Raw genomic sequence first — 27,947 nt, 5'->3', positions numbered from 1 at the left:
GGAAGCCTGTGTGACCATTCTCTAAAATCTTTAAGCTCCAGAATCACGGTGCGGAAGCTGCAAGGCACGTGGCTGCCTGCGGGCTGCGGGAACTTGGAGAAACCACTCCTGGGGCCGCGGGGCTCCGTCGCACCCGTGCTCGGCCCTCAGAATGGCCTCCACCCCGTCCACGCCGAGAGCAGCCCTCTGAAGCCCAGGGTGGTGACCGTGGTGAAGCTGGGCGGGCACCCGCTCCGGAAGGTCACCCTGCTCCTCAACAGACGGTCGGTGCAGAGCTTTGAGCAGCTCTTGGCAGACATCTCCGAGGCCTTGGGCTTTCCCAGATGGAAGAACGATCGCGTGAGGAAGCTCTTTAACCTCAAGGGCAAGGAGATCAGGAGCGTCTCCGATTTCTTCAGGGAAGGGGATGCTTTCATAGCCATGGGCAAAGAACCGTTAACCCTGAAGAACATTCAGGTAGCCGTAGAAGAACTCTACCCCAGCAAAGCCCGGGCCCTGACCCTGACCCAGCACAGCCGGGCCCCTTCTCCGAGGCTGCGAAGCAGGCTCTATAGCAGGGCTCTGAGAGGGGGTCACCACTGTGGGGAGAGCGACGCGGCCAAGGGCCGCGGGGAGGCTGGCACGTCCAAGGCGGCCCCCGGACATCGGGGCCAGGCCCCGGTGGAGCCAGCGCCGGAGGACAGGGCGAGGCCCCAGAAGAAGTGGGTCGGGGGCAAGCGGGAGCCCGAGCCTGCCAGCAGGCCGCCCAAGGAAGCTGCTCTGGACAGACCTGCGAGCGGCGAGAAGCACCTGGGCGTGGAGATCGAAAGGACCTCGGGTGAGATCATCCGGTGTGAGAAGTGCAGGCGAGAGAGGGAGCTCCAGCAGGGCCTGCAGAGGGAGAGGCTGTCCCTGGGGACCAGCGAGCTGGACTTGGGGAAGAGCCACAGGTACGAGGCGGCGGCCGAGAAGCTGGTGAGGACCAGGAGCTGCCGGCGGTCGCCCGAGGCCCACCCTGCAGCCGGGGAGGAAGGGGGGAGGGCCGAGAGCCACAGGAGCAGCCCCAGGAACCCCACCCAGGAGCCCAGGAAGCCCGGCAGACACCCAGACAAGAAGGAGGACAGAGACCCCGAAGGTCAGGAAGGGCACGCTCAGGCTGCGGCCAAGGCCAGGAGGGAGCCGGGGGACGCGCCGCCGGTCAGAGAGGAGGGGCTGCGGGACGCGAGGAGGGAGGCCAGGAGCGCCTGCGGGAGCAGGCAGGGCGGCTGGCCGCGGAGGGAGCAGCCGGTGGACCCGGGGGCGCCGCCCGGGCCCCGCGGGGGCGAGTCGGACGCGCACCGGGAGCAGCAGACCTGTGCGGCCGCGTCGGGGCCCAGGAAGCCGGCCGCCCGCGGGGACCGGGAGCCCCGGGGCGGCCGGAAGCGGCGGCCCGCGGGCCTCCTGGCGGCAGACGTGCACAAGTTCTACGAGGCGGGCCGCGTGCTCGGGGACGGCAACTTCGCCGTGGTCAAGGAGTGCCGGCACCGCGAGACGCGGCAGGCCTACGCCATGAAGATCATCGACAAGTCCAAGCTCAAGGGCAAGGAGGACATGGTGGACAGCGAGATCCTGATCATCCAGAGCCTCTCCCACCCCAACATCGTGAAGCTGCACGAGGTGTACGAGACCGACGCGGAGATCTACCTGATCATGGAGTACGTGCAGGGCGGGGACCTCTTCGACGCCATCATCGAGAGCGTGAAGTTCGCCGAGCGCGACGCCGCGCTCATGCTCATGGACTTGTGCAGGGCGCTTGTGCACCTGCACGACAAGAGCATCGTCCACCGGGACCTCAAGCCCGAAAACCTGCTGGTAAGCCCTGACTGCCTGGCGGTCGGCAAGTACGCCTCCTAGCGGTTCTCCCCCGCATCCTGGGACGTGGCCCTCGTGCTGCCTTAGCATTCTCGTTCCCGTATTTAAAAGCCCGGTCGTGGGTCACAGGCTGCTGAGATGCGTTGGGGTTGATGATTATTGAAAAAGAAACCTTCCAGTTTAGATAAAATGGGACATGCTTTCTCATTCCTGGGAGAAAAATGCTTTCACCTTGACAGTGACCAGGCGGACTTAATTTCTCGGGCATTTGCGCATCGCCTGGTCTGGGGTGGGGGGGTATCTACCAGCGCCCCCTGTGTGAGGCGGATGTAAGAGGCTGGCCCTGGAGTCAGATGACCCGAGTTTGAATCCTGGCTTTCTGAGTTGCTTGCGGGAGGATAAGTCTTTCACCTCCCTGGGCCTTTGCTTCCTCATTTATGAAAGAGAAATAGCAATAGTACTTGTCTGGCAGGGTTGGAGGAAGACGGGGCACAGGAGAGAGAAGAGCAGGCCCTGGTGGCCGGGAGCTGGCCTCGCACGCTCAGCTCGGCCGTGGTGTTCTCCTGGTTCACGTGAACAGGCTCCGAAAACACCACCGTCAGATAAAGATGGCTTAAGACAAAAGCAAGAACCCTTTATAATCATGTCCAAATGCACATGAAACCAAGATTGCCCAAACCACAAGTAAGGCCCCCGTCAGCTAGTAGGAGGGGCTGCCTCATTTCATTCCTCCCCTCTCCTTGGTAAGAATTACTGAGACACCGAATTGTAGAACGACCCTCCCTTCCTGACAGTGTCCCATTCAGAGCAAAATCCTGCTTTCTTGACCCCTCCCCCAAGTCAGCTAACAAGCCAAATCCTAAGGCTAGTCCTTTGAACACCCTCTTATTTGGATGCCTGGCTCCCCGTGGTGTGCATTTTCTCTTGTAGCAGCGAGTTAGTAAATGCAGTGTTCCTGAACGGCACGCGTGTTCCCGGTGGTCTGTGTTAGGACAGCATGCTTTCACACGGTCACCCTCTGGGACTCTTATCCTACTTCGTTCATAGCCCCGGTCACCCCCTGATACATCCCCTATTTATTCTTCTGTTTTCTTTCTCCTCTTACTGGAAAGCTCATTCTATGCCAGCGGGAGCTTTGTTTTATTCAGACTTTACCCCCAAACCCAGAACAGTTCTGTCCCATGGTGGACCTTCTTTGAATCTTAGATGAATGAGTGAACTCAGACCATAGCACGCTGCCCGCACAACAGCGAGCATTCCATCAGCGGTGGCGACTGTCGTGCTTTAGAAATGACTCGGATGTTAAGGTGGATGTCAGGAGCAGGCATCCAAAGCCACATTGCTGCAGATAGAGCAGTTGGGAATGGGGAACACGATTTCGATGAGCCACGTTATTTTTTCTTTCTGGCAGCACGTGAGCTTGCTTTCTTTCATTTCGTGGCCGCAGACCCAGCCTGGGAACATGCTGCCACGGGGCATTCATCTGTCTGTAAACTGCTCCCACACGCAACAGAAATACCGAGTGAATCCAGCCAATTAGCTGGCGAAATGAGGTCTGTGTTGACCACCCAGTCAAGCAACCTTGGTTTTGCCTGAATTTAAGAGAACTGAAGAAGCAATTTGGTCGCCTGAGAGATCTGCATTACTATCTGATGGCTCCCTTTGAAGAAATTTCCCTTCTGCGTTAGGGAAGTGTTCTCCGCCTCTCTTCACTTGCTTCCTGATTGCTTCTTCTGTCTTCTGGGTCTGAGCCCCGGTGTTCTCCATGTGTGGTGTGCCGTGCGCTGTTTATAATGGACGCTTTGGAATGAGCCTCTGATGTTTTACTGAATTGTCTAAGCAGAAGAGATTCTGCTTAGAGGCCCGGGTGGGTCCTCCCTGAGCTGAGCATTTTGGGCATATGCCTACTAAAGCATTCTAACGCTGATACAAGTCCTCGAATATGTGGACTGACATAATTTATCCTATAGGATTGTTTTCTTTTGGGGTCAGTCATCTAAGCTCGCGTCTTCTCAACAAGGTCCCAGAACCATGTGTTGAACCAGCTCATCTCTTGAGCCACAGAGGCTCTTAACTTGTGTCAAGGGACTTACTTGTCGGCAGTTTTTACTTATTTTATTTTTTGTTTGTTTATTTTTGAGAGTGAGTGAGTGGGGGAGGGGCAGAGAGAGAGGGAGAGGCAGAGGATCCCGAGCAGACTCCGCACCGTCAGCGCAGAGCCAGATGCGGGGGCTCGAAGTCACGAACTGCGAGATCGTGACCTGAGCCGAAACCGAGAGTGAGACGCTCAACCCACTGAGTCACCCAGGTGCCCCTACTGGTTGGCAGTTTTTAAAATGGAGAAAGCACTGGTTTAGATTTCAGGGAGAAGTTTTTCCTTGAGGAATTAGAAGTGCAAGGAATGTTTCGCATGGACAGGCTAACTGCCTCTGAGAAGTCGTTTGGCAACCCTTCATGGATTTACATGTCAGTACAGGTGTGTTTTTAGTGCCCTTAAGGGCGGTGAAGTGTGTGTGTGTGTGTGTGTGTGTGTGTGTGTGTGTGTGTGTGTTCTGAGAGGCACATTTTTCAGTCTCAGTACATGACTTACTTATTGGTGTGGATTGTAACTTGTATTTAGACCCTTCTCTCTTTTCTGATTTCAAAGAAAGCCCACTTCTTCTTTTTTTTAAATGTTTTTTTAATGTCTATTTATTTATTTATTTTTAAAATTTTTTTTTATTTTTTTTTATTTTTTTTAAATTTTTTTTTTCAACGTTTATTTATTTTTGGGACAGAGAGAGACAGAGCATGAACGGGGGAGGGGCAGAGAGAGAGGGAGACACAGAATCGGAAACAGGCTCCAGGCTCTGAGCCATCAGCCCAGAGCCTGACGCGGGGCTCGAACTCCCGGACCGCGAGATCGTGACCTGGCTGAAGTCGGACGCTTAACCGACTGCACCACCCAGGCGCCGCATATTTTTAAAATTTTTTTAACGCTTATTTATTTTTGAGACAGGGAGAGACAGCATGAACGGGGGAGGGTCAGAGAGAGAGGGAGACACAGAATCCGAAACAGGCTCCAGGCTCTGAGCTGTCAGCACAGAGCCTGACGCGGGGCTCGAACTCACGGGATGCGGGGCTCGAACTCACGGACCGTGAGATCATGACCTGAGCTGAAGTCAGATGCTTAACCGACTGAGCCACCCAGGCGCCCCTAATGTCTGTTTATTTTTGAGAGAGAGAGAGAGACAGAGCATGAGCCAGGGAGGGGCAGAGAGAGAGAGGGAGACACAGAATCCGAAGCAGGCTCCAGGCTCCCAGCTGTCAGGCACAGAGCCCAACGCACGGCCTGAACCCATCAACCATGAGATCTTGACCTGAGCTGAAGTTGGACGCTTAACCTGTGAGCCACCCAGGTGCCCCCCTCCCTTTCTTTTCTTTTCTTTTCTTTTTTTTTTAATAAAACCTTTTGTGTGTGTGTGTGTGTGTGTGTGTGTGTGTGTGTGTGGTCGTATGGCTCCTCAGAAACTGCAAGAAGATACATATCTGAGCCATCTTTTGTGAAATACTTTAATATCTTTTCTGTCCTGCAGTTTGTCAGGTTGCATTTATCTGAAAATGAACAGGTCTGTCGCATTTGTAGGCCATATTGGTTCTGTTTCTGGGTGAGTCAAGTTCAACGTGTTGTCATGTCAGAAGTCTAAATGGTCTCTAATGCCAGTGTTTATTGGCTTTTCAGACAGAGCTCTGGATAGTGCTGGATCTGACGGTGGACTTGTGGTCTGGGTTTAGAAGGTCGTCCTCTCTAAATTTGCTGGTACGATAAACACGCCACAAACTTGCCTGGCCTTCTAAGATCTACTCTTCCTGAATATGACCAGGCTGGCCACTGTTCATCAATTAATGTTCTTCAGGTGCCCTTCATTTAGTGTTTTGCACTTGTACGGAGCCTTGGGTTATCAAGGTGATTCTTTCTTTGTCCTTCAGCGGATGGCTACTGTCTGAGTTAAGACCTGACTTTGCTAAACTTAGGAAAGCACTTTCACGTTAGAACTAACTTCGGATTCCATGAGTGATTATAACTGTTGCTTCTTTTAGAGACTTTCTGAATGTGCCCAGAGCTCCTTAGGACTATAGCAAGCTTCTCATGTTATTTTAACGTTTATTTGTTTTTGAGACAGAGACAGAGCATGAACAGGGGAGGGGCAGAGAGAGAGGGAGACACAGAATCGGAAGCAGGCTCCAGGCTCTGAGCCATCAGCCCAGAGCCTGACGCGGGGCTCGAACTCACGGACCGCGAGATCGTGACCTGGCTGAAGTCGGAAACAGGCTCCAGGCTCTGAGCCATCAGCCCAGAGCTCGACGCTGGGCTCGAACCCACGGACCGCGAGATCGTGACCTGAGCTGAAGTCGGCCGCCCAACCGACTGAGCCACCCAGGCGCCCCACATGTTATTTTAATCAACAGAAATATTTGTGTCTAATAATTCGGCCCCAGGGTACAATTTTAGGCCTGTATTACTGAGTTTATCCCTCTCTACCGATCACGTGTCCTGATAAGACGCCTCTTCCCCTTGGGTTATCTCGACTCCTGAGATCTTGCAAGAGAAGTTTTAATTATGAGAATTTCCAGCTTGCAGAAATGTTAATTGCTTCTTCTGCCAGCGTGTGCTCCCTTGGTGGGGTTGGAATGTGCTGTGTGGTGTTGACTGGGCCCTGGGAGGAGGGGAGGGGGCAGACAGGAGCCAGGGAGGTGAGGAGGCCTGGAGCAGCCCACACAGCCTGGGGAGTGGCTACTGTTGGCTACTTCCGGCCAACAACTGAGACACCGCGGCGAAGAAAGCTGAGGATGTGTGTGTGTGGGGGGGGACACACTGAGGGGATGTCAGATGTGAGCACAGGCCATTTGAGGTCATCTGTCCCACAGAAGGGCAGGGTTTGGCTTTGGAAACGGGCTGAAAGGCACGGGGTAGGCGGCAGGCACTGTCGCCCTGAAGTGTTTGGAGCAGAGACCCTCGGAGTCCAGGGGAAATGGTGTGGGGACAGGTCCCAGCTCATCAAGGATAAAGGTTGTGCTCTTTCTGGCCTCTCGTGGGTTCTGGGAAGGGAACAGACTTTTCTAGATTTTCTGAATGTGACTAGGACAGATCAGAGACCGACGTCCCCAAGGGTGGTAAGGGAGGTATGGAAGGTTAAAAATAATGGCTCAGAGCCCGGAGCCTGCTTCAGATTCTGTGTCTCCCTCTCTCTCTGCTCCTGCCCCACTCACACTCTGTCTCTCTCTCAAAAATAAACATTAAAAAAACGGGCAAACGCACATCTTGCCCATTTTCCCTCGGAAATAACCCTGTCCAGTCACTTTGTGTGTCTAGTTCTCTAAGTTCTTTTTCCCACTTCTACTCTGATGTGCAAGAAGGACTCAGCGATTAGTGCTCTGCTAGCAGTTACACGGTGCGCAGTTCTCCCTCGCCAGCAACACGACTTCTCTGTCCCAGCTCCAGTTTCCGTCTCCTTTCCCCATAGCATCTGAGACGGGTGTCCAGGTCCTCTCCTTAATGGTCCAGGCATTCACACATGCATTTATACACCCGTTGCATTAATTAAAAATTGGAGGACTAGGAAGCGTATCTTGTTAAGGTATACTTAGCACCATCAAGAAATGGGGATTTCAGCAATCACACGAAGTCACTAAAGCAAAAGCACAGTGATACAAGCCTTTAGGCCATTGGCCAGTATTGATCACATCGGTGAGAAGACGGGTTTATGAGAGCTACAACTCATCTCAAGAACCCCAGGGTGAATTCCACAGGAGACATCAAGAGTTACGACTTCAGGTTTGTATCCATGAGAGTGGTTCTCGGCCTCCATGTGAACAGTTTCCAGGAAAATAAAAAGTGTCCATAGAGTGAACCCACATATGTGACTTGACCACAGAGCCGAAAGTTTCAGGAGATTTAAGTCGTCACAATTCTAGATACTGGGTCATTTTGATAACCGAGGTTTTCTTTCCTCTGTTTCTTTTGAAAGAGTCACCTACAACAGTCGATGTCTCATAATATACTGCAGACAGTAGATTATCAGTAATGGAGGCACCTTTAAAACCTGATTCATAGTTATCAACCTTGTTGAATCTCTTCTAAAATTGTGACTTCATTCCCCCCAAGGAGTCCTGAAGTTCAAATCATTTAGTAAAGGTAAATATTACAGCAGTCTGTTGTCCTCTCAATACTTGTGTTCATGTGTGTTGTTGTCGCTCCAAGAGACTGATGGCCTGTGAGCCATTTGAGGGTCTGACGTGAAGTTTCTTAAAAATCTCTGTTTTCGAAATGCCCTTCCCCTGGGGAAGCAAGTTGGTAAATCTCTTCAGGACATTCTGTGTGCGTATGGATACTGTTGATCCTTCCCCAACCTTTCATTGGCAAGGAGAGTCCACTTTTCCGTGTCTGGACAGAACCCTTCGAAGCCTTTCAGCCGGTTGGATAGAACATATAGAATCAGGTTAAAGGACGATGTGTCTAAGAGTCTGTGAGGGCAGCACGCCCAGGCATTTGGCCCCAGGTGCCTTCTCAAGATGCTAAATTGGCCCTCTGGGAACCGTCTCTGATGTTTTGACCTTGTCAGATCCCAGGGTACCCCTGGAGGCCCATGAATAAATAATGGTGACCATGACAATAATAATTCTGTTTCTAGTAACTGGCTTTCTTTACTGGGGAGGACCTCGACCGTGCGAAGTTTGACAAATTACGTGCGTGGCCCTGTCATTGTGGGCTTGGTGTTTTGTGTCGGTTCATTAGCTTTTTCTGGGAGGGAGTTGGAAGCAGGAACACAAAGATGTGGGCCCATGCAGGTACTGCCTGTGTCTGCGTCCAGGGGAGCCAGACGCGTCGTAAGGGCCGAGGAGCGGAGAAAGAGATGGAGAGGACCCCCTGACTGGCTCTCCTGGTGACAGCGGACCTACCTTCCGGCTGTGGCAGGACCACCTGACTACAGTGGGGTAAATCAGCACTTCTCAACCCGTCTTGTGCACCGGAGGCACCTGGATCTTGATGAGAGGCGGATGCTGATTTCGTGGGTGTGGGGAGGGGCCTGAGATGCTGCAGTTATAATAAGGCCCAGGGGATGCTAAGGGTCCGAAGAGCACACCTTGCGGAGCAAGGGCTCCGACAGCGGAGGCCTCTAGTTGTCTCACGTGACCAGAAGCTTGGAGACAAGCGGTTACGGGGATGGTTAATGGAGCAGGTCAAGCACGTCCAGGCCGTTTTTGCCATTTCTCTCAGGGCCCCCAAATGTCTCCTGCTCTCCACGGATCGCGTTGTCACAGCCACATAAACGGCAGGAAAAGTAGGGGGTAGACTCTTGCTGGCCTTCTCCTTTTTGAAAGTCGAAGAGATGGGGCGCCTGGGTGGCGCAGTCGGTTAAGCGTCCGACTTCAGCCAGGTCACGATCTCGCGGTCCGTGAGTTCGAGCCCCGTGTCGGGCTCTGGGCTGATGGCTCGGAGCCTGGAGCCTGCTTCCGATTCTGTGTCTCCCTCTCTCTCTGCCCCTCCCCCGTTCATGCTCTGTCTCTCTCTGTCCCAAAAATAAATAAAAACGTTGAAAAAAAAAATTAAAAAAAAAAAAAGAAAGTCGAAGAGAATCTGCCCCCTCGGCACACCCCCCATTCTAGCTCATTGGCCAGGACACATCACGGGGCCCCCCTTGGAAAAGAGGCATGGTCGCAGTGATGGACTTGGGCCCAGTCACAATGGGCCCGCCTTTCCTCATGCAAGTTGCCTGGCGGCTGGGTGGAGTCTGGGTTCTGTGGGAAGGAAGGGGAGCCTGCGGGGGGGGGGGGGGGCACGAGCCGTGGCCGCCCTACAGCTCAGAGTGGGCCTGGGAACAGGCTGTGCCTGGAGATGGGGTGCACACACAGTGCGTTGCCTCTGCAGACTTCTGTGTCTTCTAGAGCCGGCAGGACAGCTAGGGAGGAGGTGACCCAGCCAGCAGGCCCTGCCGGCCTGTGTATCCTCCTGTGCCAGCCAGTTAGGGAAGGGCTGTCTGTGTTTCCGTGTCACATGGCCCTGCGGGGAGTATGGTTCTTTGGCCACTACACGTTTCCACCCTGTTGCTTACGCCGTGACCTGTGTTTTAGCCTCACCTCGGCCCCCCGACCAGGTGCAGTGAATGAGGCATGAGAAACTTGCAAAACGCCCATTTTGCTAGCCTAGGACACTTTGGAGATGTTCACTTGTGCTTTTTCTTGGGGACTCTGCCCAGTGGCCAGGCCCTTAGGTACCCTTCCCTGTTTGGAGGGTTTGGGTGGGGACGCAGAAACCATCTGCCAGCTGTTTCTTGAGGTCACTGAAGACAGTGTGCTCCTGGAGTGGGTGGGGGAGGGGGCACCACCCACGTGGGCCCCTCTGGGTCCCTCCGCCGCTCAGCATGGGGCTGGCTCAGGGCCATTTTGGGGGTGGCCTCCCTCACTCTTTTCTCCATCTCTATTGTGGGATTATAGGGATGATTCTGAGTCCTTTTAGGAGGTCTCGGGGACTGCTGGTTGTAGGGCAAATCTGGGAGACTGTACCCTTCAGGAAGCCGTAGATAAGACGTGCCCGCCAGACCTCTGTTTCTAGAATCACCCAAACTTCATGGGTAATTTCTCTGGATCTCTTGGGAGGCTCCCAACTTCACGGAAAGTTGGGCCTCCTCCTCCTGTGGGACAAGGCGTCTCTCAAACGCTTTCCAAAAGTTCCTCTCAGCCTGCTTTCGTTTAGACGGGCTCAGCAAAAGGCAAGGTGGAGGCCATCTGGCCCTTCTGGCGGCAGCAGAGCTAAAACCGAGACCCAGGTAGTTTCAGTCCTAGTTCTGAGCTCTTCCGCAAGATGCGTGCAGCCTCTCGCATCTTTGCAAGACCTTCGACGGTTCCGTTGCTTGACTTTGGATTGAATGATTTCCTTGGAGAGTTCTATGCCTGAGTGTGGACTTTGCTCCTTGAGAGTCGAGGAGCTGGGTGGGTTCTGGTATCAGGGAGACCGAGAAGCTGGTGGGGAGGAGCACAGTCTTCGTGTTTCCATACGAAGAGACAGCAGAGTGTGGAAATCACACGCTAGTCCGGGCATTTGTTTGAAAATATCCTGCTGGTTACCTCCGTCGTGTCCTCTGCCAGGGCGTCATTACTCTAGTCTGAACCTGATGCTTACGGCCCTGTTTCTGTCGTTCTCCACCAGGATTCTCAACTGTGCCGCTGTGCCTGCGTTTGGGCAGGATGACTGTGCTGTGGGGGCCCGTCCTGGGCATCGTAGGTTTGGCAGCCTCCTGGCATCCGCCCGCCAGAGGCCAATAGCATCCCCCCGAGTTGTGACAGGCAAAGATGTTTCCAGACAGTCAGGTATCTCTGGGGCAGTGGTGGTGGAGGACCCCTCTGCCTGTACTTGTTACGCTGTGATGTTGACTCTTCGCTCTGTGCTCCCCCCACCCCCCCCAGGAACCCACACCCCATCAGAACTTTCCTGTCACGTGATTGTAACACATTGCTCGCTGCTCTCTGCATCTTGCAGTTTCACAGAATTCTCAGGTCAACTCTGAGGAAGGCTTCGTTACTTGCATGTACACGTGGGGAAACTGAGGCTACACTAGGCTGAGGGGCTTGCGGGAGGTCCCCCAGCTGAGAGCGTCTGGCCGCGGAACCTGGGGTGTGGTCCAGTGTCTGGTTCAGATGTGGCCCGCCCCGCTGGTGGAGGAGTGGCTGGTGAGCCAGAGATGTTTCCTGGGTCACACGGGGTGGGCTCCCATTTAGCCGCTTACTTCAGGTCACCACCTGGTTGTCTGATGTGATGGGCGTCTGGCTCCCAGGATGTCAAAAGCTGGGTTTCACCCGGAACCTGCTTCTCTCTGGACTTCTCTAACCCAGAGGCTGGCTCCGTCATCACAAAAACATACGTAATATTCTCCCAACTTAAGAAAACGAAACCTTGTCTTCTCCACATCCCCCTTCAGCTATTACCCCACTTTATGAACTACACACACACACACACACCCTGAAACGTGTCTGTACTCACCATTTGTAGTTTTCCACGTTCCATGCTGTCCTGAACTCCAGCCAGGCACTCACCCCCTACTGTGCCGAAACCACCCTTTTCTGTCACAAAGATGGGGCCTCCACCCACCCAGCTGCTCACGGCAGGAACCCCAGAGTCGCCCTGGAGCCCCTTTCCCCACCCTCCCCGTTCAAGTCTTCTCTCCGCCCTTAGGTGGGACATTTCTCCCCACCTCCCCTCTACCACCCGAGACCAAGCCACCGTCATCTCCTGCTGGGACTATTGCAGTAGCCTCCTTGCTGGTCCTCCTTCTTCCTCTAAAGGCCACCTTCCTCAAGGAGCCTGAGTGATCTTCTCCAAATGTTAATCGGACCCTGTAACGCCTCTGCTTAGGGCCATCACTGGCTTTCGGTTACACTCAGAATAAAAGCCAAGTTCATTTCTGTGGCCTCCAAGGTCTTGCACGATATGGCCTCTGGCGTCCTCTTAAAGCTCCACTCCGAACACTGACGCCTTTACTCACTCTGCTTCTGCCCCTGCTTGCTGTCCCTCCTTCAGGCCAAGCATGCCCCTGGACCTTTGCGTTTGCTGTTTCCTCCACCCAAAAAGCTTTCTCCTCGGATTATGGCTCATGCTTGACTTTTTTCAGACGTCCCTTTCTCAGTGAGTTCTGCCTTAACTCTCCTATTTAAAATACCGGCCCCCGTCACTGTCAGTTCTAGCACTGTCCAGTAGAACTTTCTGTGATGATGGAAATGTCTTATCCCTGCACTGCCCGGTACAGTAGCCAGTACTGCATGGGCACTTGAAATGGACCTTGGGTGTCTGAAGAACTGAGCTTTAAATCTTGTTTAAAAATAGCCACACGTGGTTAGTAGAAACGACACTGCACAACACAGCCTTTAGTTCACTTTTTCTTTTTCATAACACGTATCATTTCACATATCACACATATCATAACACGTATCACATATTCATTTGAACATTATTTATTAGTAGAAAGAAGGCTTTATGAGAGCGAGGACTTTATCTGTTTCGTTCCCTATTCTGAGTTCCTAGAACAGTACCTGGCACAAAGTAGGCATCCAGACAATTGTGGGATGCGTATCAGATGTTAATTAAGTAGAAAAGAACTAGGATGAAGGCCTATCATTGGCCTGTCATATGACAGTTCCCAGGAAAGACTTTGTTTTCACTAACGTTTTCAGTCACTCTTTTGTATTACGGTATCTTTTGCTGTTGACACGTAAATTGATTTTAGGCATTGGTATTTCAGTGTGAATTGGTTTTTAAGATTATCTAAGTCCACATAGCCAGTCGAAGATGGAACCTTGGAGGGAAGAGGCCAGAAGGACCCTGAAGGATCAAGAAGAAGCTAAGTAGGCTTCCCCCCCTCAGTTTTTCTTACGGCAGCTACTTTCTGTTTACCATCTGTACTCTGCTGCCACCTTCTGTTCGGAGGTGAACATTACAAGATCACATTTAAATGGAGGTACCATTTTGAAGGGGAGGAGGCTGTTCATTGTTCGGAAAAAGAAGGATTTCTCTTGAATCTTTGAGACCATCCAGATGGTTTATGGCTGCTTATGTAAATAACATGGACCACCTGGATTCAAATCGGGGAACCTTGGCGTGGCTGGCAAAGGAGGGGACGGATGCAGACGGATCGGCAGTCAAGATGGCACCGTGCCATGCAAATTCATCCCTAACACCTTGGCGGTTGGAGGGCGGCTGAAAACACAGCCCAGGAAGGAACACGACCCGGGGCCGTGGGTTTCGATGGACCAGAATATAGAGAAATGGAGATGTGGGTGAGACAAGTTCAGATGTGCGCACTGGGGCTGTGGTGGGCCCTCCGCCAAACCTCGCCCCCTGAGGCGTAGGGGAGGAATAAAACCTTTCTTCTTCCACCCTCCTGGGTTCTTTAGCAGGGCCCTGGGAATTAAGTTGACAAAAGACAGATTAACGAGAAAAACAGAGGGTATGCGTGCATCATTCACACGTGGGAGAAATTCAGTGATGAGTAACCCAAATGGCGAGTTGGAATTAGGGGCTTTTAGAAGCATCTTAAAGGAACAGTGAGACTTCAGAGAAGTGCCAAGATAAAGGAAAAGGGGTTTTTAGGCTTTTAGGAGCAGCAAGTTATGGAAAGTAAAATCGTGGGAGAACTAGCGGGAGACAGGAGTTGTTTAAGAAGGTTTCTATGCGGAGTCTTCTCTCAGCGCCTCTCTGGCCTGGCCAGAGCGTCTGGTGATTTACAGTGGTCTGCCCTGGGGCAGGGAGGGCACCTTCCTCACCGGAGACTTTGTGTCCTGCTTTTAAGTAGAAAGGGGAAGGTCAGAGAGTACTTCTTGCCCCTGCTGTTTCTCAAGGGTCTTCAGCTCAAGAGAATCAATATGTCAAGGTGGCATAATTTGAGGTAACATGTTCTGATCCACTGCGAAGGCTTTCTGAGGAAGGGGCATCAGAGAGGGACACTGAGTGGAGTCTTTGGCTGTCTTTTTTTTTTCTTTTTTTAAGTTTATTTATTTTGGAAGAGAGAGATGCACACGTACATGCAGAGAGAGAGAGGCAGAGAGAAAGGGAGAGACAGAATCCCAAGCAGGCTCTGTGCTATCAGCAAGGAGCCCTACCTGGGGCTCGAACTCCTGAACCATGAGATCATGACCCGAACCGAAGTCGGATGCTTAACCAACTGAGCCACCCAGGTGCCCCTCTCTGGCCGTCTTTATGGCAACCCAGTGTCCCGTCCACTGAGAGGCCTGAGGTCTACCGCCCTGATGAAAACACACCTGGCATGTAGTGTTCATTCCTGGGTGTTCTTTGTTAAAAGAGGCATCGAGGAAATGGGAGACGATCCAGAACTTGACTGTGCACACGAACCGCCCTGGGGTCTTGTTGACATGCATGGATCTGGGGCAGCCTAGATTTCTAACCAGCCCTCAGGCAATGACAGTGCTCTTGCTTCAAGCAGTGAACTTAGTGTGAGAGGGGGCAAGGAAGGGGTGATGGCCAGGAGGGTAGGTCTTATAAGGATCAGGTGAGGATCCTCGGATGTGAAGTTAGAGAAGGCAGAGGTGACCTGGGGATCGTGATACCGGTTCCCCATCTTTGGGAGGACCGTGCCCTTCTTCAGCATCACCCCCGAGGGCAGGCTTAGAAAACAGGGTAGGGGGTGGAATTTGGAATCAACGTAGGGGTGAACCTCTTCACAAGTCACGCTGGCCATTAATGGGCTGAACTGCTGGATCAAGTTGTGGAATCTTTTCCGGGTGGAGATTTCAATCAGAGGCAAACAGTACTCGGTACAAGCTCTTGTCTGGGTGGAAAGAGCTGGTGGTTTCAGAAGTCCCACAGAGGCCAGGAGGAAGAATTATCCCGGGAGGATGTCACTCATTTGATTTCGAGATTATGATAGGTCTTGCTCGGAAGCCAGGAATGGTAGGTGCCTGTTAGCAAAACAAAACAAAACAAAACTCACACAGTCAGTGCATGATCTTAAAGGCAATTAAGCTGCTCATGTAGGTGACATAAATGAGAAGCCTCGAGTCCCACTGAGGATGTGCGACTGAAGGGTTGTGACATCCCTGCTGACAGCAGAAGCTGGAGACCGGGGAATTAAAACCACGAGTGGTCTCGAGCCACTTTCTGGAAGGGACAAGGGGCCCCACAGATCTTAACCACGCCCGGGTCCCAGCGCCTGCTGTTGGTGGTGCTGTGGGCATGATCCTTGCTGTGGCCAAGAGAGCGGCACGAAACCGGGAAGAGGCCAGGGGGCAGCATAATATGTTTCAGAAAGGCCACGAAATAATGTAAAACACAGATCTGGTGTATGAAACTGTCAGCATCAGCATCTGGACATCTAATATAATAAATGTCCAGAATAAAAGATGGCCTCTCCACCATGTTGAATCTGGTGGGTCCTTCAGTTGGGCCAGGTTTTGGAGTTGGGGTGGGGGGGATAGTTTCTTTCACATGGGGCTACATATTTCATTTTGGGCTATTAAATCAACCAAACGCTTTTATTGCTGATCATTTGGTTGGGAATATTTACAAATGTTTGTGAGGGATGTATTTTTCTCAGCGATTACCCAGCAAATGTGATTAATGTAGATGATCCATCTGGAAACTCTCGGCACCGCACTATGTTTTGTCCTTCCCTTCCAAACTAGATTTTCTAGTCTAGGTTACTCTGATAATTACCTCCCTGTCTCCTTGCGGGCTGTATCCGTCTCGATATGCAGAGCAAAACCGAATCGAGTTTTTGTCTACGTCTGTGACTTCCCCTTCGGTTAGGTTAATTATGGAGGCATTGATTAGGCGGCCCTGGGGTGACTCAGGCTCAGTAATTAAGACACACGTTCTGCTTACAGAGACGTAAGCTCACTGGCAGGATCCAGAGCAAGTTCAGAGAGCTTACTCAATGCTGGCGGAACCAGGAGCGCTGCCTGCCCCGGATTTTTCGGTGTTGCCTTGCCCTTGGCTCTGTTGGGGCTCAGGGAGAGCTGGAATCTTCCCATTGCCCTCGGCACCCCCCAAACACTGCCGGGAGCACTGGGGGCCTTCGCCCCTATTCCAGTAGAGATGTGCGAGCCCGTGCCCGCAAACAAGTTGATAATTGCTCCTACAGCTCCTATAGGTGGCCTCAAGGAGCCTCTTGCCTGGGGTGATACCAGCCAGGCTTGTCCCCTGTTTTACTGTCGCTCGGTAATTAACTGCTCAGCTGGCCTGTGCCCTGAGCAGTCAGCTTCTATGTAAGAGTGGGGACCGGGGGTGGAGCAGAGAATGGCCCAGGGCCGTGCCTGGTTTGGAGAGGGAAAATACCAAGGACCGCTTCTGGTACTTCCATTTTGCCGGAAGTCAGTCCTGCTCTCCAAGAGGTCACGAAGGCGAAAACAATAGGGTTTACTTCACAAACACTCGTGTCGTGGTTCTTAGGAGCCAGGTGCTGTTTATAACACCTTAGAAATATATATATGTATATTTAAATTTTTGTTTATTTTTGAAGGAGAGAGAGAGACAGAGCGTGAGCTGGGGAGGGGCAGAGAAAGAGAGACACAGAATCTGAAGCAGGCTCCAGGCTCCGAGCTGTCAGCACAGAGCCCGACGCGGGGCTCGAACTCATGAACTGTGAGATCATGACCTGAGACAAAGTCTGATGCTTAACCGGCTGAGCCACCCAGGCACCCTGCACCTTCGAAATATGAATTCACTAAGTTGTCATTACACATCCCATTCGCCCCTTACTTTACAAATGAGGAAGTGGATGCACAGAGAGGGCAGGTTGCTTAGCCAGTTACACAGTAAATGCTGAGCTGGAGTTGAACCCTGGCAGGGGGTGCTTCAGAGTCTGTGCTTGTGACACTGACTCTTCCCGCCAAGGGTTATTTCCGTGCAGGCCATGAGGAAGCCCGCCCTGCAGAACCAAGAGGCAGGGGGACCAGAGGCACACCTCTGCCAGGAGGGGGCAGAGCTAGTCTCTCAACTCTGAATTTTACCAAGTTGTTACAAAAAAGGGCTTTTGCCATGGACTCCTTAGATGGCGCTGGGTCCAGGAAGGGTGCCTCTAGGGGCTGTGTCCCTGGGGCATTTCTGCTGTGTGACCAAGATCCCCAGAACACTGGCTGGCTATCTGGGTTTCAAGACAGCAATAAGGGCCATACATTTTGTTTTGTTTTGTTTTTAATTTGAGAGAGAGAGAGAGAGAGAGAGAGAGAGAGAGGGAATGCATGCATATGAGCAGGGGGAGAGAAGCAGGCTCCAACACTCAGTGCAGAGCTGAGCACAGGGCTCGATCCCACGACCCTGGGATCATGACCTGAGTCAAAAATCAAGAGTTGGAAGCTCAACTGACTGAGCCACCCGGGTCGCCCTTTAATTTGTTTTTTAAGTGGAAAATGAAAGTTTTATTGAGAATTTGCCTTGGAAAAAAAACCCCAAAATATAAGTGTATGTAATCTTATATTTAATAAAACTTATGCTTTAATTAAAACTATGCATTAATTTCTCCCCCCAGCTTAATTGAGGTATAATTGACAAATAAAATAGTAATATTCTTAAAGTATTCAACGTGGTGATCTGATGCATGTGTACCTTGTGGAAGGATTCCCACAATCCAGTTAATTCCCACATTCATCACCTCATAGAGTTACCTTTTGTTTTGTTTTGTTTTTGTTAAGGATGTTTATTAGCAAATTTCAAGTACACGATATGGAATTATTACCCACAGTCACCATCCTGTACATTGGATTCCCAGAACATACTCAACTTTTTTTTTAAGTTTGTTTATTCATTCTGAGAGAGAGAGAGAGAGAGATTGAGAAAGAGAGAGAGGGAGAGAACAAGCAGGGGAGGGGCAGAGAGAGAGAATCCCAAGCAGGCTCTGAGTTGACTCGGGGCTCGAACTCACAAACTGTGAGATCGTGACCTGGGTCTAAATCAAGAGTCAGACACTTACCCGACTGAGCCACCCAGCGCCCCCAGAGTATATTCATCTTACGACTGAACGTTGGTACCCTTGGACCACCTTTCCCGGTGCCCCATCCCCCCCACCCCCCACCCCACCCGCCCCAGTCCCTGGCGACCATTCTTCTACTCTTTGTCAGAGCTGGACTTCTTCCATTTGTTTTTCAAGACTCCACTATTCTCTCTTCCCTCTTAGGGATGAATTCTCCTCTGGGCCTGAGACCTTGACAGCCCCAAGTATTGTCCTTTCTATTGGGAGGCAGGGCGCCAGGCAGGATGTGGTTGTGCGGGCTGCCGGCACCTTTCCCAAGAGGCAGACAAAGCTGGAGGGAAAGATACCACGCTCCCAGAATCCGCCCTTCAGAGCTCCCCGGTGGAGGCCGTGCGGGCTTCTGGCCGTGACAAAATGAGGTCAGAGTGATCGCTGGCTGGCAAGGCTGCTAAAGGGGCTCGGAACACCTTCCCGAGGTGGAAGCAGTGTCTTCCAGGTGTGCACATACAGGCGACCAGGGGTAGCCCCAGAGCGGGGCCCAAGCGGGGCCCCGAGCCGCGTCAGCCGGAAGAGTGGGAAGCAGGCAGGTATCGCCCAGGCGTGCTTCGCTCCCCACCTCCTGGGAATGAGGGGCTGTGGGGACCCTTTGGCTTGTGCCTTTATTTCTTGGTGGCTTGGGACTTCGTCAAGGTGAGACTCCTATGGGCAAGGCAACTGCTTGAGTCTTAACACTGTCTGATGTGTTTGTCGAACAGACCTGCTGCGGGCTGCCTTTCTGCATTGCTTATTTGGGTACCAGCGTGTATGGAAGAAGGTTGGAGTTTTGATGTGCCCGGTTCAACCCTTCTGCAAAGTGGAAAACGGCCTCCATAGCATGGAGGGAGCCAATGCATCGTTTACTTGCTGCAAGATAGGCTAGCTTTGCCCCCTCACACGATGTCTGTACCTCTGTCCGGTCTTGTGGGTGGTCCAAACACCTGCTATGTTCACCTCTTGAGATTCATTTCTTCTAGGTGAAGCCCTGCCTCTTCCTAACACATCATCTAGCACGCATATGACCTTGAGGGTGAAGGAGGACAGGACTCATTGACCTGGCGGTGGGAATGGGTTTACCAGCCATCAGAAAGCCAGTCACCAGGATTTGTTTGAAAGAGGGAGACTCAGGCGGGATCCCCTTTGACGAGGACAGAGGAGGGCAGCGGTTCTCCGCACTCATTTCAAAGTGGTGAGGGTGGCCGTCTTTTCTGTGTTCTCAAAATGACTGATTCTGCCCTTCTCTAAAACCCGATGGAAATGGGGTCTCAAGGAAGAATCAGAGCTGACTTCTTTTGCCTTCGGGAAAAACGTTAACAGAGCCCAGTGTATCAGTTCACATACGCAGGAATAAATCACAGTTCAGTAGCATTAATTCTGCATTCCGTGCAGACAAGGACAACCACCTCATCCTCATTTGCCCGAGGCTGTCCCAGTTTTAACATCCTGGGGACCCTTCAGCCCCCGGCACCTTGGGACCGTTGGTTACTCTAGATGAGAACTTTGCAAGGTAGATTATAGATACTGAATGGAACTCCTGACATAAGCCTTCTTGCTGGAAACGATCACCACCCCCCCCCCCCTTCTTTTTAAACAAATGAGAAAACAGAGGCTTCGATTAGTAGAGAAATCAGTCCACGACCATCCAGCGGCAAGTCTGGGATTCGGAATCGAAGACTCCGGGTCTGTTTGGTCCTTAACGCCTCCCGCTGCCCCCAAATTAGGGCCTGTACTTAGCCTGTTCCACTGCTTGTCTGCTTCTCTCCTTCCAATTCTTACTTCTTCCCCTTTCTTTTTTTCTTCTGCCCGGACTCTGCATTACCCGCCAGGAATTCCCTAGTCCTCCCTGAAGCTAGTCGGTGCTCAAAAAATCATTGATCCTTATGCTAACTCAGCGGTGCCCAACGGAAGTGTCTGTGATGATGGACATGGTCGCTCTGTATTTGCGCCGTTCAGTATGGTAGCCATTAACCATCCGTGGCTCTTGAGCACTTGAAAGGTGGCCAGTGCGGGGCGCCTGGGTGGCGCAGTCGGTTAAGCGTCCGACTTCAGCCAGGTCACGATCTCGCGGTCCGTGAGTTCGAGCCCCGCATCAGGCTCTGGGCTGATGGCTCAGAGCTGGAGCCTGTTTCCGATTCTGTGTCTCCCTCTCTCTCTGCCCCTCCCCCGTTCATGCACTGTCTCTCTCTGTCCCAAAAATAAATAAACGTTGAAAAAAAAAAAAAGAAAGGTGGCCAGTGCATCTGAGACGCTATATTTTCAATCTGATTTGATTTTAATAGCCATCGGTGGCAGTGTGGTGCTACCATGCTGGACAGCACGGGGAGTCTAACTCCTTCGTTTCTTGGTTGAAAAGGTGAGCGAGCACCTGTCCCTGCAGTCAGCTTGGGCTTATCGACGACGAGCTCCTCTAGGTTTATTGTTTGCTTATCCTGACCTTGCGCGGTTGTTGTCTCGTTCACTTTCCTTCTTCGCTCTCATCACGGTTTTGGTGATTTGGGGTTTTGTGTTCTGACAGGTTCAGCGAAATGAGGACAAATCTACCACCTTGAAACTGGCTGATTTTGGCCTTGCAAAGCATGTAGTGAGACCTATATTCACCGTGTGTGGGACTCCGACGTATGTAGCTCCTGAAATTCTCTCCGAGAAAGGTAGGTGTTATACATTGCTCCGTGGGACGCTAGCTCCCTTACTAACAAATGTTTTATTTTGAATATTTCATATTTTCCACTTTTCGATACGGAGCAGTCGAAAATCTCAGCGTGTTGGCACCCAGCTGGCACTTGGATTTTAACGGGAATATTTGAAGCTGATCTTGACCAAAGCACGTGGACTTTTTCCTCATCGGGGCAGCCCTCGTAGAGGAGGGATTCGTGTGTGTGTGTGTGTGTGTGTGTGTGTGTGTGTGTGTATGTATGTGTACGTTGGCAGGATCGTGAGATGATGGAAAATTGGCTGGGGAACTCAAGCGAGCAAGGCCATTTATGCCACTGGCCCCAGGATACCTCTAATGGGAGAAAATTGAAGTGGTTCTTATGGTAAGCAGCTTACAAATTTCTCCACCAACCTTGCATTTTAAGGAACAAGGTGTCCCATTTCAAACCCCGTGAGTAATATTTATTACCGGTTTGTATATACAGTATAAAGATCCAGTGAACGGTTTTTAGTGACACATTCTGTAAAGTGTATAAAAGGAGACTGTTATTATATGGCTCCAAATACATGAATGACCATTTAGCCCTCATGGCACTTTGAGAGAGATCCATTTAGGCCCCATGTGTAAGATGGGAAAGCTCGGGATGGGTTGTGGGGTCAGTGGGGAAGATGGGCAAACTCTGGACGGGCTGTGGGGCTGGTGGGGAAGATGGGGAGACTCTGGACGGGTTGTGGGGCCGGTGGGGAAGATGGGGAGACTCTGGACGGGTTGTGGGGTCGGTGGGGAAGATGGGGAAACTCGACGGGCTGTGGGGCTGGTGGGGAAGATGGGCAAACTCTGGATGGGCTGTGGGGCTGGTGGGGAAGATAGGGAAACTTTGGATGGGTTGTGGGGTCGGTGGAGAAGATGGGGAGACTCTTGACGGGTTGTGGGGTCAGTGGGGAAGATGGGGAAACTCTGGATGGGTTGTGGGGCTGGTGGGGAAGACGGGGAAACTCTGGACGGGTTGTGGGGCCGGTGGGGAAGATGGGGAGACTCTGGACGGGTTGTGGGGCCGGTGGGGAGAGGGGAGAGAGTTTCCCAGCAGCAGCATGGGGAAAAGGTAAGACAAGGAGATGGGAATGTGCGTGGGGATTGGGTGGTAGAGACATTAAGAAGACTGGTCTTCTCGGTGTTGCAGAGGGAAGTTCAGTTGGCTTAATGGGGTCGAGCCTGGGGTCTCCACAAGCGGGGAGGCTGAGGAGAGGAATTTGGACTCAGCGTGGCCAGGCAGAGTAGCCATGGCGGTGTGGAGACAGACAGGAGAATGCTGAGCAGAAGAGACGATGTTAGTGGAGGTGTCGATGAGCTGGGTAAGAGAAGAAGGGAAGCGGACAGTCTACCTGGACGCTTAGGGAAACCTCGGCATTGGTGCTGGTTCCAGCTAAGATCGGGTGTTAGAAAGAAAGGTGCCTGGGGAGATGGGGGTGGATAGGTTAAAATTTTAAATGCACCGACTTGGTAGCGATGTGAGAATGGACACTTGGGGTTGTCCACTTGGCGGGGAGGTCAAGCCCTGGGCCGACCGTGCCTTTTTGAGACTCCTCGACTCAGGAATGGCAGCCCAAGCGGGCGAGGTAACGAGCCCCTCATGGTACCAGCAAGGGCATCTGGGGGAAGAGTCTGGAGGGAGGCCAGGAGTTGGGGGATGAGCGAGAGAAGGATGGGTTAGCGGGGGACAAGGCAGTGGAGGCAGGAAGATGAAGAGGAAAGTACTACGTCATGGAGGCCGGCGGGGGTGGGGGGTGGGAGGCAGATTTCAAGATGGGAGGCTGAGCCGAACCAGACCCTCCTGAGCAGGAATTCTAGAACAGAACTGAGAAAAGACCAGTGAAGTGGGCCAGAAAGAGGTCAGGAATGATTTGTTTCTCTAATAATTTTCTGCTGATTTGTCTTGACAACATTGCTCTGGGGCTTAATAATGAATTCATAAGAATTATTAATTTGGAATAACTTCCAACCTACAGCTGCAGACAGTTTTCCTTTTCCAAAGGTAAAAAGTTGCAAAGTGTTTGCAGATGTATATACTGCTGTTTACAGAGTGTTGTGACGACGATTGGGCAGTTCTAGCAAAAACCGTTATTGTTTATTTCTTTGCGCATTTAGTTTCCAGAAAGTTATTTCAAGCATATACTAAGAGAGGTGCATAAATATTTAATAGGTAAGGATGTTCATCACGGAATTACTTACAGTGTAAAAAAATTAGGGAACATGTACATTACATCAGAGAGGGTTTATTATATCCAGGGAATACTAACAGCTCTTAGAAATCATATTCCTTAAAGATTTTTAAATGTTCTTTATGGGAAATTCCTATATAGGAAATACCATGATATATTAAGTGTGTGAAATAAGGTACAAGATATGGACAATGTGATTTTAATTTTATTACAGAAAATATAAGTGTGAAACGTGTGTTCATGGGAGATACAGGTAGTAATGTCAGTCTTTTTATAATCATAGAAGAGAGTCAGTAAAAAAATTTATATTAATACATATTAAATTTTTTCCCAATGTTTATTTATTTTTGAGAGAGAGAGAGAGAGAGAGAGAGACAGAGAGAGAGAGAGAGAGAGAGAGAGAGAGAGACAGTGTGAGTTGGGGAGGAGCAGAGAGAGAGGGAGACCCAGAATCCGAAGCAGGCTGCAGGCTCCGAGCTGTCAGCACAGAGCCCGACACGGGGCTCGAACTCACGAACCGTGAGATCCTGACCTGTGCCAAGTTGGATGCTTAACTGACTGAGCCACCCAGGCGCCCCAGTAAAAATACTTTTTAACTGTGAGGAGACGATGAATGCCTAGGACGTAGAGGCTGCTGGTGCAGACCAAGGCTTCTCGAAACATCTCTGGTGAAGGTTTTAACTTTTCTAATATAGTGGGGACCCTGCTACAGGGTGACTAGATCCCTGCTCGTGCCACATGCGAGTTACCACGTGTGTTCGACAACCCCCGAACTCTGATGTCTATACTCTCTTCATGGCGATGTGTCCTCGATCATGCGGTCGGATGTCACAGTCGTGCCAAATTGCTCCGAGTCGTGCCAAATTGCTCTGACCCAGCCTGGCCTCCGTTTTGCTTGTGTCTCTGCCTGTCGCACAGGTTACGGGCTGGAAGTGGACATGTGGGCCGCGGGCGTGATCCTCTACATCCTTCTGTGTGGCTTCCCCCCCTTCCGCAGCCCGGAGCGGGACCAGGACGAACTCTTCAACATCATCCAGCTGGGCCGCTTCGAGTTCTTGGCCCCTTACTGGGACAATATTTCTGACGGTGAGATTGGGGCTTCCCCGAGCAGGAGGAGAGGGGACGTGGGAGCTGGAGCCTGTCCTGGGTTCTGACCGCAAAGCAGGTTTTAGGTGTGGAACGAAACACGCAGAGGGCCCACTACAGAACTGGGCACAGACGCGGGCCGTTGACAGGCGCCTCCTCCTTTGTCTCCTGGAAGCTTCCTGAAGATTTCTTTGTGTGGCTCTCTGAAAACATGACTTGCTTTCGGTTCAGTGAAAAAGTTTGACCGCTGGTTGCAGTCACTAGATAACTTTTTCTTAAGGCAACGGAGGACCCTTAGAACGGAAGAATGTTGACAACGCAGATCCCTCATTTGGAAAGATCCAAGTCCTCTCGTATATAGACGTGCTGTGAATTGAACAGACTAGGAGTGCGTATCTCGCTCGTGAACAGCCAGGGGTCCTGGAGGGGTATACATGGGACACCGGGGCTCTGGCAGGTAGGGCGTGAAGGCCTCAGCTGCTTTCAGTGGAGCAGAAGCACGTGGGGTCTTTTTGGCCCTTTCAAATGCAACTTTCCCCCTTTTTGCTACTGATTGGTTGGTATCGCCCAGCGCCCTTGTAGAATTGGGAACTAGACATTCAGGGAGTTTGAGTCTTTGAGTCTTTAGCTTAAAACGTAGCAGTGATAACTTTAGTTTGCCTCGATTCTCCTTCGACCACGTCATCTAAGATTAGTTATCAAACTGCCCTCACCCCCAGCCTCAGTCTCCTTACTTGGGGTTGGGAGATGAGGGAAGGAGAAAGCTTCATTTTTTTCCTGAAAAAATGGTGGAGTGAGGGTCTTGAGCTGATCAAGCCAACGGCGACTTGGGAACTGAAGAGCTGAAAATCATTTTAGAAAGTTCTGTGCAGCAGTGTCCTTAGATTTGGGTATGGTGGCCCCTGCCCTGAGCCCCATACCTTAGAGGGCCCTGCTCTGGTTACACCTGACCCACAGAGTGAGGAGACTCTGGAGTCAAGGACATGTGTCTCCCCAGAGCCCAGATTCCCCCCACTTCTAGATCCCTTAATCAGGACCCCAGAATCCCCTGGCCAAATGGCTCAGGCCCACTCCCAAGACCGGGGAGACCTCTTTTCCCAGCCACTCCCCACAGTGAGCCAAGGGGCGCCTGTTCAGAGGGGTAGAGAGACCTTGGACATGTGGCCAGGTATCCAGTTGTCCACACCTGTCCATGTGAGTCTGAGAATTTCCAGTTTAAACCTGACCTGCTCCCCGCTGAGTCCTTTGAGGACCTTGAGGGAATGATGCTGGCCGGATGGGTACCAGGGCACTTTGTGGGCGGAGCTTGAAGTGGGTGGGGCAGGAGAAATCCTGCGGCTTCCATGCCCAAGAGGTGGTTGGACAGGGGTGTGGAGGTGGGGCTGATTGGTGGCTGAGCAGCTGATCGAGAGCCAAGGGTCATCCCCCCAAGAAAGGTTCTCACGTGTTTGAAAAGGAGGCTCAGGGAGCTGGCCAGGGAGAGCCAGCAAGTCCCAGGGGGAGAAATCTTTTCTCCGCCTCGCCTGCCCCCTGGCCCACATGTTGCCACCACATCTCTCTAGAAGCAGTCATGGTCTTGGGCAGAAAACGAAGTTCATTTTGAATTTGTGCTCTTTTTTACTCCAGTTTCTTTCACACGTTTCTCAGTTTTGTCAATGTGAAGGCATATTTACCAACCTAGGAGATTGAACGTATTTTACTTAACAGCCCGACGATCGATTTCACAACTTAAGATCCATGGACATATGGTAGGCGGCCCCCATTTGTTCCCTTGCACTGGGCGCCGTGGCTATCACGGGTGGGGCCTGGCCTGTGACTCTAGAAATGAACAGTCATCCTCTAGAGCTGTGCTGTCCCAACATGGTAGCCCGTAGCTGCACGTGGCTACGGAACTTTACGTGTAGAGTAGCTGAAAGTAAACAGAAGAAACGTTCAGTTCCCTGGTCTCGCTAGCCAGATTTCAGACGCCCAGTGGGTAGTGCAGACCTGGAAGGTTCCCAACATCACGGAAAGTTCTGCGGGTGAGCGCGGCTCCAGCGTAGCTCGCGTGGTGCTGACACGGATGTTTGTGCTCTTATCTCCTGCGTGGGGAGAACCATTTCGGAGGCACCTGCATTCACTTCTTTCCCCCTCCTTCTCTCACCTCAACAGCTGCCAAAGATCTGGTGAGCCGGTTGCTGGTGGTGGACCCCAAAAAGCGCTACACCGCCCACCAGGTCCTTCAGCACCCCTGGATTGAAACGGCGGGAAAGACTGGCTCGGCGAACCTACCAAAGGAGGTGCCCCCCAGCAGTGAGGGGCACGTCCGGAGCCAGCACAGGCGGTCTGCGGAGAAAGCCTTATAGCCCCCGCCTCGGGTACCGGTCAGCCCCCTTCTCCCCCAAGGACAGAGAAGGAGCTAGAAGTCCAGGAGACAGACAGAATCAGGAGAGGGGGAGAAATGCTCCGTACGTTTTAAAGCGTATTTTACAAAAACAAACTTGAGTCTTAATGTTACATGTTGTACCATATTTTTAGATTTGTATATTTGGAGACTTTAATACATTTTGGGGGCGGGGGGCGGGGAGGCTGTCGGTGAGGACTTTTTGGTAATAATGCTGTGTTTTGCCTCCTCCTCCTCGTAACCCAGTCCATGGTATACTACCTGAGTGGTGCTTGCCACGATCTGAACTCCCCCTGCGAGGTTAACAAGGCAAATCGTGCTCTTTCTCTGTTAATAAAACGTGCTCTGACTGACGGAAGTGGGTTGTATTCTGCTTGCTTCTTAATGCTGGAGATGGGAGCCTGGGAATTCTAGTTTAGACATGCTTCCTAAAACCGATGTGACTACATGTAAATGTCGTGATGGACACTTGACTAACTGGCAGGACGCGTTTATTTGGGATGTGCTCGTCTCGCTGTCCAGCGTGTCCTGAAAATCCATTCTGGTGCTGTCGGAGAAATGGAAAAAAAAGAAATCGTTGATTTATTCTTGCCCCTTCAGTACCCCTTTATTCTGTGTTTTAGCCGAGCGTACCTGAGCCTGAGTCATTTCCACATGAAGTTAGGCACCCAGGCTGTGACTGTGTTAACATTTTCAGATCACCCAGGAGCCATTTAGTGCATTAATATGTCAGCGATGCAGTCAGTGGATTACACTCAGGCTCGAAGTTGCTCAGAGAGTTCAGGCACGTTCCTACCTGCAGGGCAGACACACGGAGGGCACGGGATGCGTGTTCTCTGATTATTTCAGTCCAGGTTTCTGGGTGGAAACGCTGGGCTTTTCAGAGGACTCGGGGGCGGGATACGCATGAGCTGAAAGCAAAACGTAACTCTCACGTTTCCCGAATGGACCTTTCTGGGTTATATATAACTCGGCCAGTGGGACACAGAACCAGCCCCCAAGTGTGGGTTTCTCCCCCTGCCCCCTCCTTCCCTAATGATGCTGGAGTCATCTGGTGGAGGATGCACATCGGGAAAACGGGAGGAGCCAGAGAGAACGTTTAGTGCAAGGAATCGCTTAACCGGGTATTGAAACCTACAAAAACACCCTGGAGACTCTGAAGTAATTTGGCAACGGTAACGGCAGGAAGCGGCTTCCGATCCTGGGTGGGGAACCGAAGGAAGAGCCTGGGCCATGAGAACCTGGCAACTTGGAGGAGAATCGCCTTGCGGATGCTGAGTAGGCCG

The 27,947-nt window shown here is 51.8% G+C and overlaps 1 protein-coding gene across 1 annotated transcript; it reads left to right on the top strand.

Moving 5' to 3' along the window:
• On the top strand, positions 1-27,019 carry DCLK3 (doublecortin like kinase 3). The gene is made up of 4 exons (XM_086720386.1): positions 1-1,830; positions 20,836-20,968; positions 24,111-24,278; positions 26,430-27,019. Exons 1-4 carry the CDS (start codon positions 421-423, stop codon positions 26,621-26,623), a joined length of 1,905 nt encoding a protein of 634 aa, XP_086576512.1. The 5' UTR covers positions 1-420; the 3' UTR covers positions 26,624-27,019.
• The last annotated feature ends 928 nt before the right edge of the window (positions 27,020-27,947 follow it).

Source organism: Puma concolor, chromosome C2 (assembly GCF_028749965.1).
Source record: "Puma concolor isolate L17-30 chromosome C2, mPumCon1.1.hap2, whole genome shotgun sequence".
Lineage (NCBI taxonomy): Eukaryota > Metazoa > Chordata > Mammalia > Carnivora > Felidae > Puma > Puma concolor.
The sequence above is the reverse complement of the archived record's forward strand: the minus strand, read 5'-3'. Positions and strand labels throughout refer to the sequence as shown.

Bases quoted from the DNA above. Each gene is read 5' to 3' on its own strand.
- DCLK3 (XM_086720386.1), top strand. From the start codon at position 421: ATGGGCAAAGAACCGTTAACCCTGAAGAACATTCAGGTAGCCGTAGAA. The intron at 1,831-20,835 runs GTAAGCCCTGAC...GTGTTCTGACAG, and splicing joins TCAAGCCCGAAAACCTGCTG to GTTCAGCGAAATGAGGACAA. The intron at 24,279-26,429 runs GTGAGATTGGGG...TCACCTCAACAG, and splicing joins CTGGGACAATATTTCTGACG to CTGCCAAAGATCTGGTGAGC.